Source organism: Auxenochlorella protothecoides (genome assembly GCF_000733215.1).
Source record: "Auxenochlorella protothecoides strain 0710 unplaced genomic scaffold scaffold110, whole genome shotgun sequence".
NCBI lineage: Eukaryota > Viridiplantae > Chlorophyta > Trebouxiophyceae > Chlorellales > Chlorellaceae > Auxenochlorella > Auxenochlorella protothecoides.
This window is the reverse complement of record NW_011934381.1, coordinates 36,055-51,335: the sequence shown is the minus strand read 5'-3', so window position 1 is coordinate 51,335 and position 15,281 is coordinate 36,055. Positions and strand designations below refer to the sequence as shown.

The 15,281-nt window shown below is 65.9% G+C and overlaps 6 protein-coding genes across 6 annotated transcripts in view; 2 read left to right on the top strand and 4 right to left on the bottom strand.

Moving 5' to 3' along the window:
• Positions 1-1,030, bottom strand: part of F751_0647 (Pyruvate dehydrogenase protein X component, mitochondrial) — a gene marked incomplete at both ends in the record, with an annotated part of 2,587 nt that extends 1,557 nt beyond the window's left edge. Inside the window, 2 exons of the mRNA XM_011402666.1 lie at positions 45-762; positions 930-1,030. Of these exons, the coding sequence (XP_011400968.1) occupies positions 45-762; positions 930-1,030 (819 nt within the window). The remainder of the gene's footprint in view (positions 1-44; positions 763-929) is intronic.
• Positions 1,031-1,875: 845 nt separating this feature from the next.
• Positions 1,876-4,921, top strand: F751_0646 (DnaJ-like protein subfamily C member 2; the record flags this gene model as incomplete). The annotated part of the gene is made up of 9 exons (XM_011402665.1): positions 1,876-2,026; positions 2,142-2,247; positions 2,449-2,608; positions 2,765-3,028; positions 3,235-3,315; positions 3,492-3,587; positions 3,786-3,998; positions 4,134-4,377; positions 4,689-4,921. 9 exons carry the CDS (start codon positions 1,876-1,878, stop codon positions 4,919-4,921), a joined length of 1,548 nt encoding a protein of 515 aa, XP_011400967.1.
• Positions 4,922-5,557: 636 nt separating this feature from the next.
• On the bottom strand, positions 5,558-7,942 carry F751_0645 (CDP-diacylglycerol-glycerol-3-phosphate 3-phosphatidyltransferase, mitochondrial; the record flags this gene model as incomplete). Its single annotated transcript, XM_011402664.1, has 6 exons — positions 5,558-6,145; positions 6,200-6,884; positions 7,076-7,193; positions 7,295-7,481; positions 7,698-7,750; positions 7,864-7,942. 6 exons carry the CDS (start codon positions 7,940-7,942, stop codon positions 5,558-5,560), a joined length of 1,710 nt encoding a protein of 569 aa, XP_011400966.1.
• Positions 7,943-8,405: 463 nt separating this feature from the next.
• On the top strand, positions 8,406-9,320 carry F751_0644 (Vesicle transport protein GOT1B; the record flags this gene model as incomplete). Its single annotated transcript, XM_011402663.1, has 5 exons — positions 8,406-8,424; positions 8,522-8,613; positions 8,742-8,822; positions 8,946-9,003; positions 9,187-9,320. 5 exons carry the CDS (start codon positions 8,406-8,408, stop codon positions 9,318-9,320), a joined length of 384 nt encoding a protein of 127 aa, XP_011400965.1.
• A 116-nt stretch (positions 9,321-9,436) lies between these two features.
• Positions 9,437-9,610, bottom strand: F751_0643 (hypothetical protein; the record flags this gene model as incomplete). Its single annotated transcript, XM_011402662.1, has 1 exon — positions 9,437-9,610. The coding sequence occupies one exon, from the start codon at positions 9,608-9,610 to the stop codon at positions 9,437-9,439; it is 174 nt and encodes a 57-aa protein (XP_011400964.1).
• Positions 9,611-9,728: 118 nt separating this feature from the next.
• F751_0642 (RNA polymerase II C-terminal domain phosphatase-like 1) lies at positions 9,729-13,820 on the bottom strand (the record flags this gene model as incomplete). Its single annotated transcript, XM_011402661.1, has 11 exons — positions 9,729-9,836; positions 10,057-10,156; positions 10,389-10,411; positions 11,217-11,327; positions 11,511-11,622; positions 11,792-11,985; positions 12,210-12,334; positions 12,597-13,033; positions 13,271-13,448; positions 13,578-13,672; positions 13,786-13,820. The coding sequence occupies 11 exons, from the start codon at positions 13,818-13,820 to the stop codon at positions 9,729-9,731; spliced, it is 1,518 nt and encodes a 505-aa protein (XP_011400963.1).
• Positions 13,821-15,281: the final 1,461 nt, after the last annotated feature.

The window sequence follows — 15,281 nt, the reverse complement described above, 5'->3', positions numbered from 1 at the left end:
CGTGGCGGCGGGACGGCGGCCAGCGCGCCGGCCGCCGCCTTGACCACGAAGTCATTGACCGACAGCTTCAGGCCCTGGGTCTTGAGGCCTGCGCGCAGCGCCGCCACCGCGTCCATGTCCACGTCGGCAGAGAGGTAGAGGTGGGGGATGGTGGACTTGGACTCGGAGAGACGCGCGGCGATGATGCGCCGGATCTGGGAGTTGGGCACGTCGGTGTGCCCGCCACGCGTCTTGCGCCGGCGCCCCGAGGCGGGAGCGGGGTCCTGTGCAGGCGCGGGTGCGCTTGAGGCCGGCTTGGCGGCCTCCTTGGCGGCCGGCGCCATGGCAGCGGCCTCCGTGCCCTCCTTGCCAGCCGGCTTCGCGGCGGGCTCCGTGCCCTCCGTGGCAGTGGATGCGGCCCGGGGGGCCTGACCGGAGGCCAGGGCCGCCAGGACATCGCCCTTGGTGACGATGCCATGCGGGCCGGTGGGCGTGACGTCGCCGGGGCCCAATCCGCTGCCGCTCAGGAGCATACGGGCGGCGGGGCCCAGCCGGTCGCTCGTGGGACCGCTGACCGCTTGGGCTCTGCCGGCAGCAGCCTCCCCCTGTCCCGCGCCACCCCCCCCGCCCGCATGGGAGCTGGAGGGCCCTGCGTACTCCTTGAAGGCGGCGATGTCCCCCTGCTCCTCCACCAGGATTGCGACGGGTGCGCCCACCTCGATGCCCTGCGCACCTTCCGGCACCAGAAGCTTGGCCACAAAGCCGTCGTCCTGATTCTCCCACCTGGCAGCAAAGGAACAGGGGTTTGACTGGCTTTTTGGGATGTGTGATGGTGGGGGGTGGGTGGGGGGGGCGAGGATTCTGAAGAACCCCACTACATCCTCTGACATGGCAATCGCAGGCCCTGCACCCAACCCAAAAACATTCATCCCTGCCCTGCAAGCACTCACGTCATGGTGGCCTTGTCGGTCTCCACCTCGGCAATCGCATCCCCCGGCGCAACCTCCTGCCCCTCCTTGATGGACCAGGTGACCAGATTGCCTTGCGCCATGGTCGGAGACAGCGCTGGCATGGTCAGCTCCTGCAACGAAGTTGTTGGAGGCGGGCAACTTGGTGCCTGGCTTCATACCCACCAGGGACCCAGTTCCCCAAAAGCCAGAAGGACACTGATGCTGCTTCGCGGGCAGCTCAAAGTGGCATGCATTCAACCTAACGCAGTCCCACGTACTGTGTGCTGCGGCAGGGAGGCAAAGGCGCGGAGGAGCGGAGTCCAAGCTGGCAAAGCCAGCTCTCTGGCATCCCTGCACCATGTTTCAGAGGGAGGGCAATGATGGAGAGGAGCGACAACCCCAGTCGAGATTCGCGGCTAGGCCCAGGAACCATCGCCGAAAGGAGTTTTCATCGGCATTCTCGCACCTCACAGCAAGCCGGGCGCTGGGTTGCACAGCCCGCTGGAGGAGCGCAAAGCCCCCGGTGAGCAGGTGTCGCCTCATGGCTCCAGACCCCGTGGGGATCCCCACTCCGGCCTCTCCCTTCAGCAACTTGCCACCTGGGCTTTCACGGGACGGAAGATGAGGCCCAGGGGCGGTGGTTCCGTGGAGGGGTGGAGCCGAGGTGCCCGAGCATGGGGACACCCTCCCGGCCCAGCACGCCGCGCATGCTCGTGCGCGCTCTTCGGCACGGCTGGGGGGCCCAGGCGCGAACGTGCATGACCGGTCCACCTCCCACCAAAGTGCGGGCATACCCTGCGCTATATTTCCACATCTTTTAAAAAGCTACTTGCATCACCTTTACGCTAAGCACCGAGTTTGTCGGTGCTCGGGCCCCTCCCGCTGCCGCCACAGTCGAGGGGCGGCTCCCTGCAACTCCCCCAATTTCGCACCAGCACCTGGCGGCATGGCCCTCTTCCTGACCTGGGAATCGGGTCATGTTCCCGAGGAGGGATATGTGGTGACCAGCTCCCTCTCCGCCCTCACCCTGAGCTATCGGAAGGAGCCTGCCGGTCACCTGTACCATCTCTTCGCCCTCAAGCAGACCGGCCTGCATGGTGAGCTGGGGATCCGTGACCTGGGATAGAGGCATGGCTCTGGGGTCCATGTGTGTGCTCTTGATGCCGCCAGCACACGCCAAACACCTATCATGCGATGGAACCATTTTCGCAGAGGAGTCGGAGGAAGAGGACACCGCTGCAGACGATGAGGCCGGCGCAAAGTCCAGGAGCAGCAGCGTGAACGACTTCTCCTCTCTGGATGAGGAGGCCACGTCTGGGTGAGCGGGGCGGGGTTCGTGCTCCTGTTTTGGTTCATGTTTCAGCCGTCCCCGGTTGTGCAATCCCGGGGGCAACGGGGCGGGTCTCAGTGGGATGGCTCGATGAGTACGAGCGTGACTAGAGGGTTGAGCTGTTTGAGTCTGGCCTGACCTTTCAGTAGGCGCCCCCCTTACCAAAATTCCCCCGTTACCCCCCCACAGCACAAAATGGAAGGGCAAGGGAAAGAAGAAAGGGAAGAAGAAGGGTCACGGCGATCTGTATGCTCTGCTGGGCCTCCAGAATGAGCGGTGGATGGCCACCCCAGACCAGATCAGGCTGGCCTACCGAAAGTCTGCGCTGCTTCACCACCCAGATAAACAGGTAAGGGAGTGCATAGTGGTCGGGCATGCAGGGATTCCCCAGTTTTCAGCACATGGCCTCATCAGGAGCAGGTGGCTGCAGTTGGCTCTTCATCAGCACCAGAGGCCTGACCTTGGGTTGATCTGAACATTCGGCCTGTTGTCCACCCTCCTGCAGGGCATCCCCAGTGGGGACGAGGTTGGGAAGCAGGAAGCAGAGGACAAGTTCAAGGCCATCCAGGAGGCGTATGAGACCCTGTTTGACCCCGCCAAGCGCCGCGAGTTCGACTCCCTGGACGAGTTTGACGACTCGCTGCCGGGGGAGGTGGAATCGGCAGAGGCCTTCTACACGGTGTATGGCCAGGCCTTCTCCCGCAACAGCCGGTGGGCTGTGCACCAGCCCGCTCCAACGTTGGGGGATGACACCAGCAGCTATGAGGAGGTGCGAGCCACTGTGCTGTGTTGTGGATGCTGGGAGTTGGAGGACGTTGGGAAGTGTTGATCGGGAAAACACAAGTGAGGCGACATGGATGCTGAGCCCCTAGCCAGCGGGCCCTCTTGAAACATGCTGGCTCGGCCAGCATCCCATGCGACATGCCTGGTCTCCACGCCACTCAGCATCGCCCCCATCAACGCCCACTGCCATAGGTGGACAAGTTCTACGACTTCTGGTACGGCTTCAAGTCCTGGAGGGAGTTCCCCCACCCAGATGAGGAGGACATTGAGCAGGTGGGTTTTTGGATGGGCAGGTGACCTGCTGCCGTTCTGCGAGGGCTCCGCACAGGGTTGGAAGGGTGATTGGAACGAGACTTGTGCCAGAAACCTTTCGTCACCGTCAGCCCCACCCATGTTCCCCGCCCGCTTCTCGCCCACACCCCCACCACTTACCCCTTCACGACCCCAAGGCGGAGGGTCGCGAGCACAAGCGCTGGATCGAGCGCATCAACGCGAAGCTGAGGGAGAAGGGGACCAAGGCGGAGGCGCGCCGCATTCGTGAGCTGGTGGAGAGCGCAGCGCGCCAGGACCCGCGCCTTGCGCGGCGCAAGGAGGAGGAGCGCGCGCGGCGCGAGGCCAAGCGCGCGGCGCGCGACGCGGACCGCCTGGCGGCGGAGGCGGCGGCCGAGGAGGCGCGGGCAGCAGCGGAGGCGGCGGCAGCGGCCGCGGCGGCGGAGGCGGCCGAGGTGCGGAAGCTGCGCCAGGCGGAGAAGAAGGCGACGCAGAAGGAGCGCGCGGCGCTGCGCCGGGTCTGGGCCGCGCAGACCGATCTGCACGCCGCCGTGGACGAGGACGCGGTGGAACAGCTGTGCGCGGGGTTGGCCCTGGCGCAGCTGCGTGACCTGAACGCGGAGCTCTCCCGGGTGGGCGCGGAGCTGGAGGAGCGCCTGGCGGCGCTGGACGCGCGCCTGGCGACCGTGCAGACGGACGCCCAGCGCGAGGAGGCGGCGCGCGGCGCGGCGGCGCGCGCGGCGGCCGCGGCTCGGGAGATCGAGACGCGGCGCGAGGCGGAGGGGCGCGCGCGCGCGCTGCCAGCCTGGAGCGACGATGAGGTGCGGCTGCTGCAGAAGGCGCTGGACAAGTGGCCGGCGGGGACGGCCAAGCGCTGGGAGGTGGTGCAGGGCTACGTCCGCACCCGCACCACCGACGAGATCCTGGACATGGTCAAGCACGGGCTGAAGGCCCACGCTGCGCGCGCTGTGCCCCAGACCTACGAGGTGGCGGCCAAGCGCCAGGGCAACACCGTCATCCGCAGCGAGGCCACGGAGCGGCACACCAGCTTCACTGACGTCGACGGTGCGTGGAGAGGGAGGACTTTTTGTTGGGGAGGGAAGGAGGGCAGAAGTCTGTTGCGGGATCGGAGTGCATGGCAGCCTATATGTGGGTGGTGAAGTTCTACGGAGGATGGATCCTCGTCGACAGATCCCCAAGGCAGCGCCTGGCGCCTGCTCGGATTCCGACCATTTGGCTTGATGCTTTGGCCCAGAGGACAGCCCGCTTGGCAGAGAGGCACACTCGGTGGCACGGACTGCTCCATGAGTCTCCCAACCTCATTCCCCCTCCCTTTTAACATAAGTCCCCCAACCCTGCCTTCCCCCTAACTGCAGTTCCGGCAGTCAACGGCAGCAAGCCTGGGACGGCCTCCCCCGAGGCAGCTGCCCCCGTGCAGTGGACCGAGGCGCAGGAGCTGGCGCTGATCAAGGCGCTCAAGGTGGTGCGGAAAGAGGTCCCCGACCGCTGGGAGGTGGTCAGCAGCCTTGTCCCCGGCCGGACCAAGGCCGACTGCTTCACGCGCTTCAAGCAGATGAAGGCAGCGCACAAGGCCAAGACCGGCAAATGAGGACGAGGGTGGCGCTGGCACCCCGCCTGGAATGCCAAGTTGCGAGACGGAATGTTGTGTTGCGCAGCCCTGCGTAGACCGCCGAGGCCCTCGTAGCTTCCTACCCCTGACCACTGCGAGGGCGTGTCTGGTGGGCTCGCTCATCCACTGTCACAATTGTATGCCAGGCAGTGATCGATCGCCACCGTTGACCCTCCCTCGGAACCAATCAAGGCTCGACCCTCCTGTGCTGCAACCTGGGAGAGGTCAGGCCATGCCAAACTCCCCTTTTGGGTCCCATGTATTCTTCCACCTGCTCATGTGCAGGAGGACACCCCCTTCCCGCGGGTGTCATGCTCCCTTGCAACTTGATGAAAAAGACCCCGCAACTATGGTGGAAGCATGGGAGCCAGGGATCGAAATGCGTAGGGGGCATTCTGCATGCATGGCCATGCAGCCTGAATAGCTGTACAGCGCCCAGACCCTTGCAGCTAGGGCTGCAGCAGGTGTCGAGGAAATGACAGAGCACAGATTGCACATTTCGGGCGCAAGGGCACAACATGTCAATATCCTCCTTGGCGAAAGCATCCAGTTGTGAGCCTGCTCCTCACACAAAAGCCCTGCTGCTCCTCCACCTCCAAGCAGCGCCTCTAGAGGTCAGAGGAAGCCCTTGAGCAGCCTGACCAGGCCCGCCACCACCGGCCCTGCCCGGCGCGCCGGCTGCTGCAGCTGCGCCGGCCCCACCTCCACGGCATGCGCCTCCAGCCCGGCCCACTCGCGCTCCATTGCGGCACGTAGGCGTGGGTTGCGTGTCACGACCAGGAACTGGGCCTCCAGGTCCCGGCGTTGCGACCGCGCGCCGTAGTTGGAGCTGCCGACAGCGGTGAAGCAGGGCGGCAGGGGTCGCTCCGCTGCCGCGCGCCCCCGTGCAGCTTGCCCTGCCGCCGAGGGCGCGCTGGGGCCGTACCACAGTCCCTTGGCGTGGAATTGCCAGCCGGGGCGGGCGTACTCCAGCAGCACGCGCGGCGCGGCGCCAGGCCGGCCGCGCGGCGGCGCCAGCGCGCGCCAGGTCCGCGCCTCCAGCGCGGCATAGGCGAGTGGGATGTGGCGCGACAGGCCGGCGCTGCCCCAGAAGCCGTTGGCCTCGGGGCTGGAGGTGAGCAGGCGCAGCGGCAGGCGCGGTGCGGCCGCCAGCGCGGCCGCCAGGCCCCGCGCCAGGTTCAGGTAGGGCGTGCTCAGGCGCAGCTCCCGCGTCCCCCCGGCCGCCGCGGCGCGGCGCAGCAGCGCCAGGCTGCACACCTCCTCCTGCCGCAGGCCCAGGAACCCGGCCTGCACCGTCGGTAGGATCACCGTGTCAGCCGCGGTGTCCTGCGCGGCCGGCGCGGCCGGGTCCCCACCGCCCCTCGCCTCCGGCGCCAGGTCGTCCAGCTCCCGGAGCGCGGCGCCGTCCAGGGTCGAGCCCCAGGCGCCCCCGGGGACGAAGCGGCGCAGCAGCGCGTAGCGCAGCGAGCGCCGGAACACGGCCGGTGTGTGCGAGGGGTTGACCCCCACGGGGGCCGGGCGCAGCACGTACGACCCCGGGCCGGCGCCCGGGGCCGGGGGCCCGCCACGCGTCGCAGCGGCGGCGGCGGAGCCCCTGTGCCGCAGGTGCAGCAGGCGCCGCGCGCCGCGCGACAGGCCTTCCTCCTCCCCCAGGGGGGCGGGTGGCGCGGCGGCTCTGGGGGGCGGGGCAGCTTCTGCATCTGTGGGCCCCCGCCCCGTCGCCGTGCTTTCCAGCTGGAAGGAGTGGCTGGACACATCGGCCACCAGGCCGTGCACAAAGGCGGCCAGCCGTGGCGAGCGCCGGACCACCCAGTACCGGTCCTGCCGATCGGAGAGGTAGGCGCCGCTGATGTTGGCGCCCGTCAGCACCACGTCGTCGTCAAAGGCAAAGGCCTTGATGTGCTGCACCCCCAGCACCTCCCGCACCCGCGGTGGCAGCACCCTGCGGAATGTTTTGGTGTGGGAAGGGGCTGGAGGCAGGGGGACCCAGTGACAAATGTTGGGGTGAGGTGCCATGTCTGCGCATGCGCAAAGTCAATGGTGTCCCAGAGAACGTCAAGCCGTCCAGCCCAGGTATCGGCGGTGCGGCGCTGAGAAGCCCTGCTGCACCCGCTTCCCCCTCGTCATCCCCACCTCCGGATTGAGGTGCGACTGTGGGGTGTCTGGAAGAGGGCCACGCTCGCCCGCTGGGCGCCCGCGAAGGGCAGCAGCAGTTCTCGCGCCAGGACCTCTGCTGTGCTGGAGATGGAGCCTGCAATGCGAGGGGCTGAGACCTTGTGGAAGGCACTGCCATGTGTCGATCCATCTTGTGCGCTGCACAATAGGCCACAGCATGCTCGTACACTGCCTCACCTTCTTGATCCCGGCATGGGCGGGTGGCACGGGCCGCATCCAGCAGGATCTGCAGCCGGAGCTCGGGGCGCGCGGGGTCGGCGGCCGCAGCCTTCAGTGCCCCGATGAATCGTGCCTCGGCCCGAGATTCGATGCCAATGTACAGAGCCGCAAGGCTGATAGATCGCTGGGCGGTGCCTATACCGATCTGGGTCGGAAGTTGACAGGCGAAGGTGAAGAGAGCAAACCACCTCAGTTGGCAGGTCCATCATCAATGCGGTCGAATGGCACCAGCAGGGTTGGGTAAGCCCACGGATGCGGGTGGCAGCCAAGATGCACAATTCACCGTCCCACGAGACGAGTCCGGTCGGTGCACAGCATAGAGACAGACTGATCACCCTGGAACACCCACGTCACAGCATACCAGAAGGGTCTCGAAGAACTCGGCGGGTGTGTCGAGCAGCTCGACATCATCCCCTGTTGGGCGGTGGCAAATCAATCACCAGGTGGAGCACAGCTTGACTCACAGAGCCGGCTCGGGAGGTGCACACCTGCTCCCACAAACTCATGATCCAAACCCATCATCTCACCATTGATTGGGATGGTGTGGGCATGCCTGGAAAACACTCTCAGCAGCTCCTCGCCCTCGGCCCAGTCCTCCCCGGCCATGGCAGGGGTGCGACCCTTGTCCTCACATGCTCGACAGCGACAGTAATCTCGATTGAACACACAGAATACAATCACAACTCAACCTCAGGCCAGATAGGATTGTCTATGAAGCCTCGGCCCGCGCACAGCATCTTCAGAGTCGTTTTCGCTTGGCTCAGATGCCGGGATCGGTGCTCCTATGATTCGAAAGCGCACGGCGATCTTCCGCGCAGCAGGTCCGCAGCTCGCACTCCTCCAGAGACAGAGCTTGAAGTGGGACTGGCGTACAAGACTCATATATACCTCAGTACGACAATATTGATATCATAGGAACTGTGTGGGCATGCATTCCCGAAGCGCGGTCTGATGCCGATCCACTCAGGACACCAGACACAGAGCGCAGGACGCCGACGCCTCAGCCTTTGCCTATAAGGCAGCATCTCAACTCTGAGCGAATAGGGCACACGCCCCTTGATCGGCGCAGATGCTGGACGACAAGCGAAGTGCGTGTAATGCTGTGGGAGCCATTCCCAGTTCCTGGCTTCTGGCGGGGCATCAGACTAAAAGGACGCTCCCATTGCTTCCGCTTCCCTCCTGCAGAGATCGGCGTGGCCTTCACAGGCCTAGGCATAGCGGTGCAGTTCCTCGGGGTCATCTTCCTCTTTGACAGAGGTCTCCTGGCCATTGGAAATGTACGCTGGACTTTTCCCTAGGACCTTGACCTGCCATCTCATGGCGGGTACTGAGTATATGAGTGGACGAGTCCACCTTACGAGGCTTCCCTCCTGCGCGATTCATGCCAAGTGTATCTCCCTCCCAGGTTCTCTTCCTTTCTGGTGTGGCCCTGACGATAGGATTCTGGGCCACCCTGAGGTTCTTCATGCGCCGCAAGAACTACAAGGTGGGTGTTAGGTGTGCTCCTTGGGCAATTGGGATGGAGTGGCATGCAGATCACTGGGTCGCAATCCAAGTCTGGAATCCAGAAGGCATTGAGGGCATGTCTCACTGCCCTGCACCTCTGCAGGGCTCTGCATTCTTCCTCGTTGGATTTGCCCTCGTCGTCTACGGCTGGTCCATACCAGGTGTGCCTTTGGTAGTAGGCACGAGGTCTGCCAGACGCTTTGCATGGTTGATTGGGCACGCTCGAGCTGCTTGCTGATACGAGTAGCTCATGAGGCTGCTTCAGCAAGGTTTGGACGGGGCAGTACATCCAAGTGTCATCGGGAGCTCCCCAACGGTCTCAGCATCTGCCCCCTTCCTCCCAGGCTTCCTCCTGGAGCTGTACGGCTTCTGGCGGCTCTTCTCTGCTTTCTTCCCCACCGTATTGTCCTTCCTGCGGAGAATGCCGTTCCTGCGGGGCATCCTGGACCTGCCTGCCTTCAAAGGGGTGCGTGGATAGTTTGGATGTGCTTGCCGGGCCAGGGAGGTTGAGGCTGGGCTGCAGCCTGCAGCCGTCGGCCAGCTGCCGCCTGCACATGCCTGCACCAGGAACACCTGGCTGTGCACCGGTGTTTGTCAGGCTGGCTGAGCCCCCGGTTTGCTGCGTGTCGCTGCAGGTGCTGAATCGGATAGCACCCGCCGGGGGTCTACCGGTCTGAGGGTGACCACGATGCAGACGGCTTCCTGCCTGGCGTGCATCAGGCGCAAGGCGCTGATGGGAGGGGTCGAGAACCCCCCACATGGGGCCATGTCGGCACTGGTGGGCTGCCTGCACTGCAAGCCAGCAATAGTCCCGCTTGGTCCAGACTCACTGCGTGTTGCACAGACATGCGCAACAGCGGGTGCTTCCCAGTGACGCCTGGCAAGCTCACCCGCCGAAACTCGCCGTGCCGTCGCCCTCCTCTGTGATCATGCATGCCTTTCTGACAACCACAAGGAGTGCGGGGCAGCAAGGACAGGGTGCCAGCTTGGGAGGCTGGAGATGAAATGCACGAACGAGGGGGAGCAGGGCATGCGCCTGCCACCTGGGCTCGCCCCGCCTCAGCGAGGCACCGGGGAGCCCCGGCCGCCCCGGCCCCGCCGCCCGCCCGCCCGCCCGCTGCGCCGCCGGGCGGCCAGGGCGCCCCGCCCCGCCCACCGCGCACCGCGTGGGTGCGCAGGGTGAAGTCGACGCGGTACCCCAGCTGCTGCAGTACCTGGAGCGCCGCGAGCTGCTTGGCCAGCTTCTCGGTGACGTCGGAGGTGGCCTCCGCCACGAACTCGCCCTGGTTCACCACCAGCCTCACCTTGAACAGCCTGCGCAGTGTCGGCGCGTCAGGGGAGGAGGGTGAAGGCATGTGGAAGTCCCGTGCGTCGGTTGTGAAGCCGATCGCGTGGCACGGAGGCTCGGCGAGGTGGGTGACGACAGGTGTGCATGGACCAGAGGCCATACTGATCCCCATGCCCCTCTGGCTCGAGGCCACACCAGCCCCACGCCAGCCTCCTCCAGCACCCCTCCACCCTCCTTCCCCTGGCCTCCGCCCCTCACCCCATCTCGTCCGTGGAGCCCGACTGCCAGTCCAGCGTGTTGGTGGCCGGGGGGAAATGGGTCCTGAGAGCGTTCAGGGCCGTGCTGCTGTGCACGGCGTCCGGCTGCGGCGCCGGCTGCGGCGCCGCGTCAGCCGCCGGCCCGGCGGCCCGGGTGGGCGGCCGCCGGCGCCGTCGGCCTCGTGGGCGATGGCGGCGGCCGTCGCCGCGGCGGCGGCGGCTGCACGCCCGTCACCGCGGCCACCCTCGCCGCCGCCTGCTGCTGCTGCTGCCGCTGCTGCCGCTGCGCGTCGGCGCCGCCCGCCGGCACCTGCGCCGCGGGGTGTGGGCGCATTAGGCCCCGCCTGCGCCGGCGCCGCTGGAGCCATGGGCCTGGGCGCCGGCGCCCCGAACGCCGACAGCCAGCGATTGGTCATGGCCGCATCGGCCGGGGCCAAGGGCCGTGCGGGGGCGGCGCGGGGGGCGGCGGCGGCGGCGGCGGCCGCACGAGCCCCAGGCTCGCGGAGGCCGGCCCCGGCGCGGCGCACTGGCCCGGCGCGGCGACGGGGCTGTTCCGCCGCATGGCCAGCAGCGTCTCGATCAGCTTGGGGTCCAGGTTCAGCCCGGCGGCGGGGAGCGAGATGGAGGGCTTGGCCGGGGCCGGCGCAGGCGCCCGCGCCTGCGCCGGCGCCGGGCCCGACGAGCCCGTCCCGGCCCCGACCGAGTCGCCGGGCTGGTCGCCGGAGTCGGTGCGCGCGCGCTTGGCGGCGGGACCGTCGGCGGCCGCGCCGCGCCGGCGCGGGTCCTGCGGCAGGCTGAGCTCGCCGACGCCTGCGGCCGCCGCCGCCACGGCCGCGCCCTCGGCACCCTGCCGCGCTGCACGCCGTGGGTCCTGGGGCACCAGGGCCGTGCCAGACGCCGAGCGGGGGTCCGGGGCCAGGCCCAGCAGCCGCGGAGCTTTCTGGAGTGGGTGGGGGGGGTGTCGCGGCCGTGGGGAGCCGGCGGAGGCAGTGTGTACGCTGCCCCTCCATGCACAGAATGGCCGCGTACACCGAAGAATCGGCGCAATCTTGCCCCGACTCCGGGCCCATGGTTCCTTTGACACGCACGAGCACCCCCTTCACTTTCTCGAGCCCGCCGGCACCTGTACGCAGTCCTCTGTCCAGGTGGGCGTGGGCATGGCATCGGCGTAGTCCCTCGCCAGGGCGTCCACCTTCAGGCGCCGCGCGCCCGACATGAGCCGCTCCGCCGCCGGCCTGCGGGTGTGAGGTCGGTGAGGGCCGTGAGGAATGCAGCGGGGTCCAGGCTGGGTGCAGAGGGCTGCCATGAAGACAAACGTGTAGGGGGCATCCTGGCCCCGCCCACGCCACGGCCCACCCCCGCGCACTGACCAGCGCCCCCCCCCCCGACCGCTCGACAACACACCTTGCGACGTCATCGATGTGGGAGAAGATGGCGGCATGCAGGCGCGCGATCTCCCCCTGCAGCCACTGCATCTGGGCGTCCAGCGTCTGCAGCGTGGGCCGGTCCGGCAGGCCCAGCTCTGCCGCCGCCCGCTCCTCGTACGGTCTGAAGGGCTCGATCTGGACCACCTGGCCTCGATTGGCCACGTCCCACACCTGGCAGCGAGGCGAGGGGGATGTGCGAGGGTGTGAGAATCAGGAAGAGAGGTGGGCGGCTGATGTGCCTGAGACACGCCAGCCGGCACATGCACCCTGCTCTCATCTCCGACCCACAACCAGCGAGATGAGCAGCGTCGCAGTAGCAATCGACTGAGGCCTGGCCCACCGTCCTCCTCATCTGAGGACCCCTTCCATACACCCCCCCCTCTTCTCCAGCTCACGTCCAGCCTATCGTCGACGATGACGGTGAGGGGCATGACGCTGTGCACGCTGCCCCCCGCCCCCTTGTACTTGACCACCACCTTGGCCAGGTTCTTGCGCTGCACGCAGGTGATGCGCGCCGCGCCTGCGTGGAGAGGAAAGCGTGAGGAATGACTGAGGGGAGTTTCTGGGAGCGGCGGGGAGGGGCCAAGATCCAATGGCGTGTGGCGGCCTCATGTACATGCAGTGCCCTGCGTGGGCATATCAGGGCGAGATGCTCCTGTCGCTGTCCTCCATTCGCGCTGCACTGGCTTCAGCAGGCAGATGCCCTTCCCACCCCCTCCACCTCTCCACCTCCTCCCCTCTTCATCTTTTATCCCCCCCCAAAACAATAAACAAGCACGCACGCTGCTGCAGGGACATGAGGTGCTCGCCCGGGTCCAGCACCCGCCAGGCCTCCAGCGCGTAGTCCTGCCGGGCGGCGGTGCACACGTAGACGTCGTGGGAGGCGGCGGCCGCCAGCGCAGGGCGCGCCGCCTCCCACCCCGGCCGCACGTGGAAGATCATGGAGGTGGCGGGCAGGGCGGGGTCGATGCGCGTGAGCACGACGGAGGCGCCGTCGCGGCGCAGGCGCACGACGGGGCGGTGCAGTGGCTGCAGCGCCGGGCCCGCAGCCGGCTCCAGGGTTGCGGCCAGGCGCGCCCCGCCCCACTCCACCGCGTCGTGCTCCGCAAACTGCTGGAGGAGGGAGAGGTCGGCCGCCAGCAGCTCCTCCTCGCGCCGCAGCGCGGCCAGGCCCAGCGCCCTGTCGTTTGAACTGGGCTGCTGAGTCAGCGCCGGGCGCCTGGGGGGTGTTGTTGGTTTTTGAGGGAGGGCTCAGGTGGGGAAAGATCGAGCACCCGACCACGCAAAGGCCCCCAGGAGTGTTCTTGGGACGGCGCACAAGACAAAGGAGTTGCTCCTTTAGTCGGGTGCTGGCAAGCTGGGGGATACCATAATCTGGACTAGGAGACACTTGCGGGACCTTCCTTACATTTTCCCACCCAAACAACGCCCATGCACTCCCGTGCAACGTGCAGACCTGACGTCGCGGAGCTCGGCCAGCTCACGCTGCAGCTGGCTCTGGCTCTTGGCCACGAGCAGCGTCTCGTCCAGGTCAAATACGAGCGGAAGCCGGCCAGAAGCCAGGCAGCCCCCCAGCACGTCCCCTGCCGCCATGATGGTGTGGAAGCCCGCGAGCACCTGCTCGCTGCCCTCGCCTACTCGGCATGGATATGAAGGGCAAATTGATGACGTGGTTCAAGACAAGGGCAAATCAACATGCCTAATCTAGGGCGGCATGGTATACTTCGCAGGTAGGGGGAGCGCAGGGGCCCAACCCCCCCCACCTCTGAGGGGGACCAGGAGCACTTCGCTGCCGTCATCGGCGATGAGCACCCCAGCCCTCTTCTGCCAGACGCAGTGGTCATGCAGATCTGACAGCCTGCAGCACAATGCAGGTGGGTGGAGTGAGGCGGACGCAGCCGGCATGGGGCAGGGACACATCCCTGTGCATGCCAGTGGCCTCGACAGGGCACAGAGAATTCTTTTCTGGACACCTTAGTCTCCCACATACGCTGCGGTTTGGCCATTGCCGGGGTCCGCATCGGCAACCAGGAAGAAGGCAGGCCCTGTCCATGGGAGGGGTTGTTGGCGATGCATTGCTGATTCGGATGCGTACTGCAATAATACGAGCGTCGGGCAGGACCTCCTCAAGAAAATAGTGAGGTCAGCAGCTGCAATGCAGGTCGGTGTGCACTCTCGCCAACAGTATGGTGCAGGCCATCTGAGCCCGTCGGCAGCTGCAGGCATGCCTGTACTTGCACAGACCTTTGGTCAAGAGGTGGCAGACAAGCAGGGTCGAGTCGTGGAGTACAGGCCTGAGACGGTGTGGAACAAGGGGGGCCTTGATTGGCTGGGCATCCTTCATCAAGCAGATCCAGGTTCACAGCACTATTTCTAGGGGGTCCATCCCGCCCTCCCGCAACTCCAGAAGCAGCTCGCACGGTGCAAGCCTCGCTTGAGCGGGCGTACCATGATCCGCGGACCGTGAGTGATCCCCCCTTGAAGTTGGTGTCGACATCCCATGACCCGCAGGGAATGTGGCGACAGAGGGTTGGGGAGGATGAGCCGTAATGCAGCGTCACGGTGACGGCAGGGACTGGCATGGCCTCGCTCGCTCTGATCACTCTAGTTCGTTAGAACAGTCACAGGCGTCAGCCAGGTTACCATCCTTGATTGCCCCCCGTAAGCTCGCGTACTCCTCGTTCCCAGGCTGGGCTCCCATTCGAACCCAGACCTCGGGTACGAGCGCACGCACACTGAGAGTGGACAGTGCAGTTGCCTAGGATACAAGCTTCATAGATGTGGATTGGGTGGCACCGCCAGTCGACTCTGGTATAACTCGCAGGGATTGCGCAGGAGGTGACGCGCCCAGAGAGTTCCCACTCTTGCGGAGGAGAAACCGAGCTACAGCAAAGTCTGCCTGATCAAGCGTCTAATTGACCTCCTGCCATCGATTGTCAGGCTTCTGCCCAGCCCCTCCCTCTATTTCATGAAGGTAGGTTGGATGCGCTTTCCACCCCGGACAAATTGCCAGGAGACAGCCTTTGAAAGTGACTTAGACATTCATCACGACCACATTCTGATTAGCCGCTATTGTATGCTCACTCACGAAGTAGACTGGGATCAGGTGGCTCCCGTCGCTTAGTCTGAGGGGTGCCTCAACATGCTTGAACAAGCAGGCGGCTGGAACCACGTCCTCCAAGCACGTGATGTTGGGATGCGAATCGATTCATTTGGTGCAGCCACTGTGGTGCAGACCCCCGCTGCAGCACGGATTCAGGGCATGGCGCTTAAGAATGGAGATATTATGTTGCACAAATACTCCTTGGATTGAGGGCTAGCCAGCTGGGATGGCGACCCTCCCGCCTCCTCCACCCTGGTGAGCTTGGTTTTGGTGCTGCACGTCCCAGCTCAAGTCGAGTCATGCCACTGAACACTGGGTTCATAATATAGCTACGCGCCAAGGCACCATCGCCAAGATGCGTGTA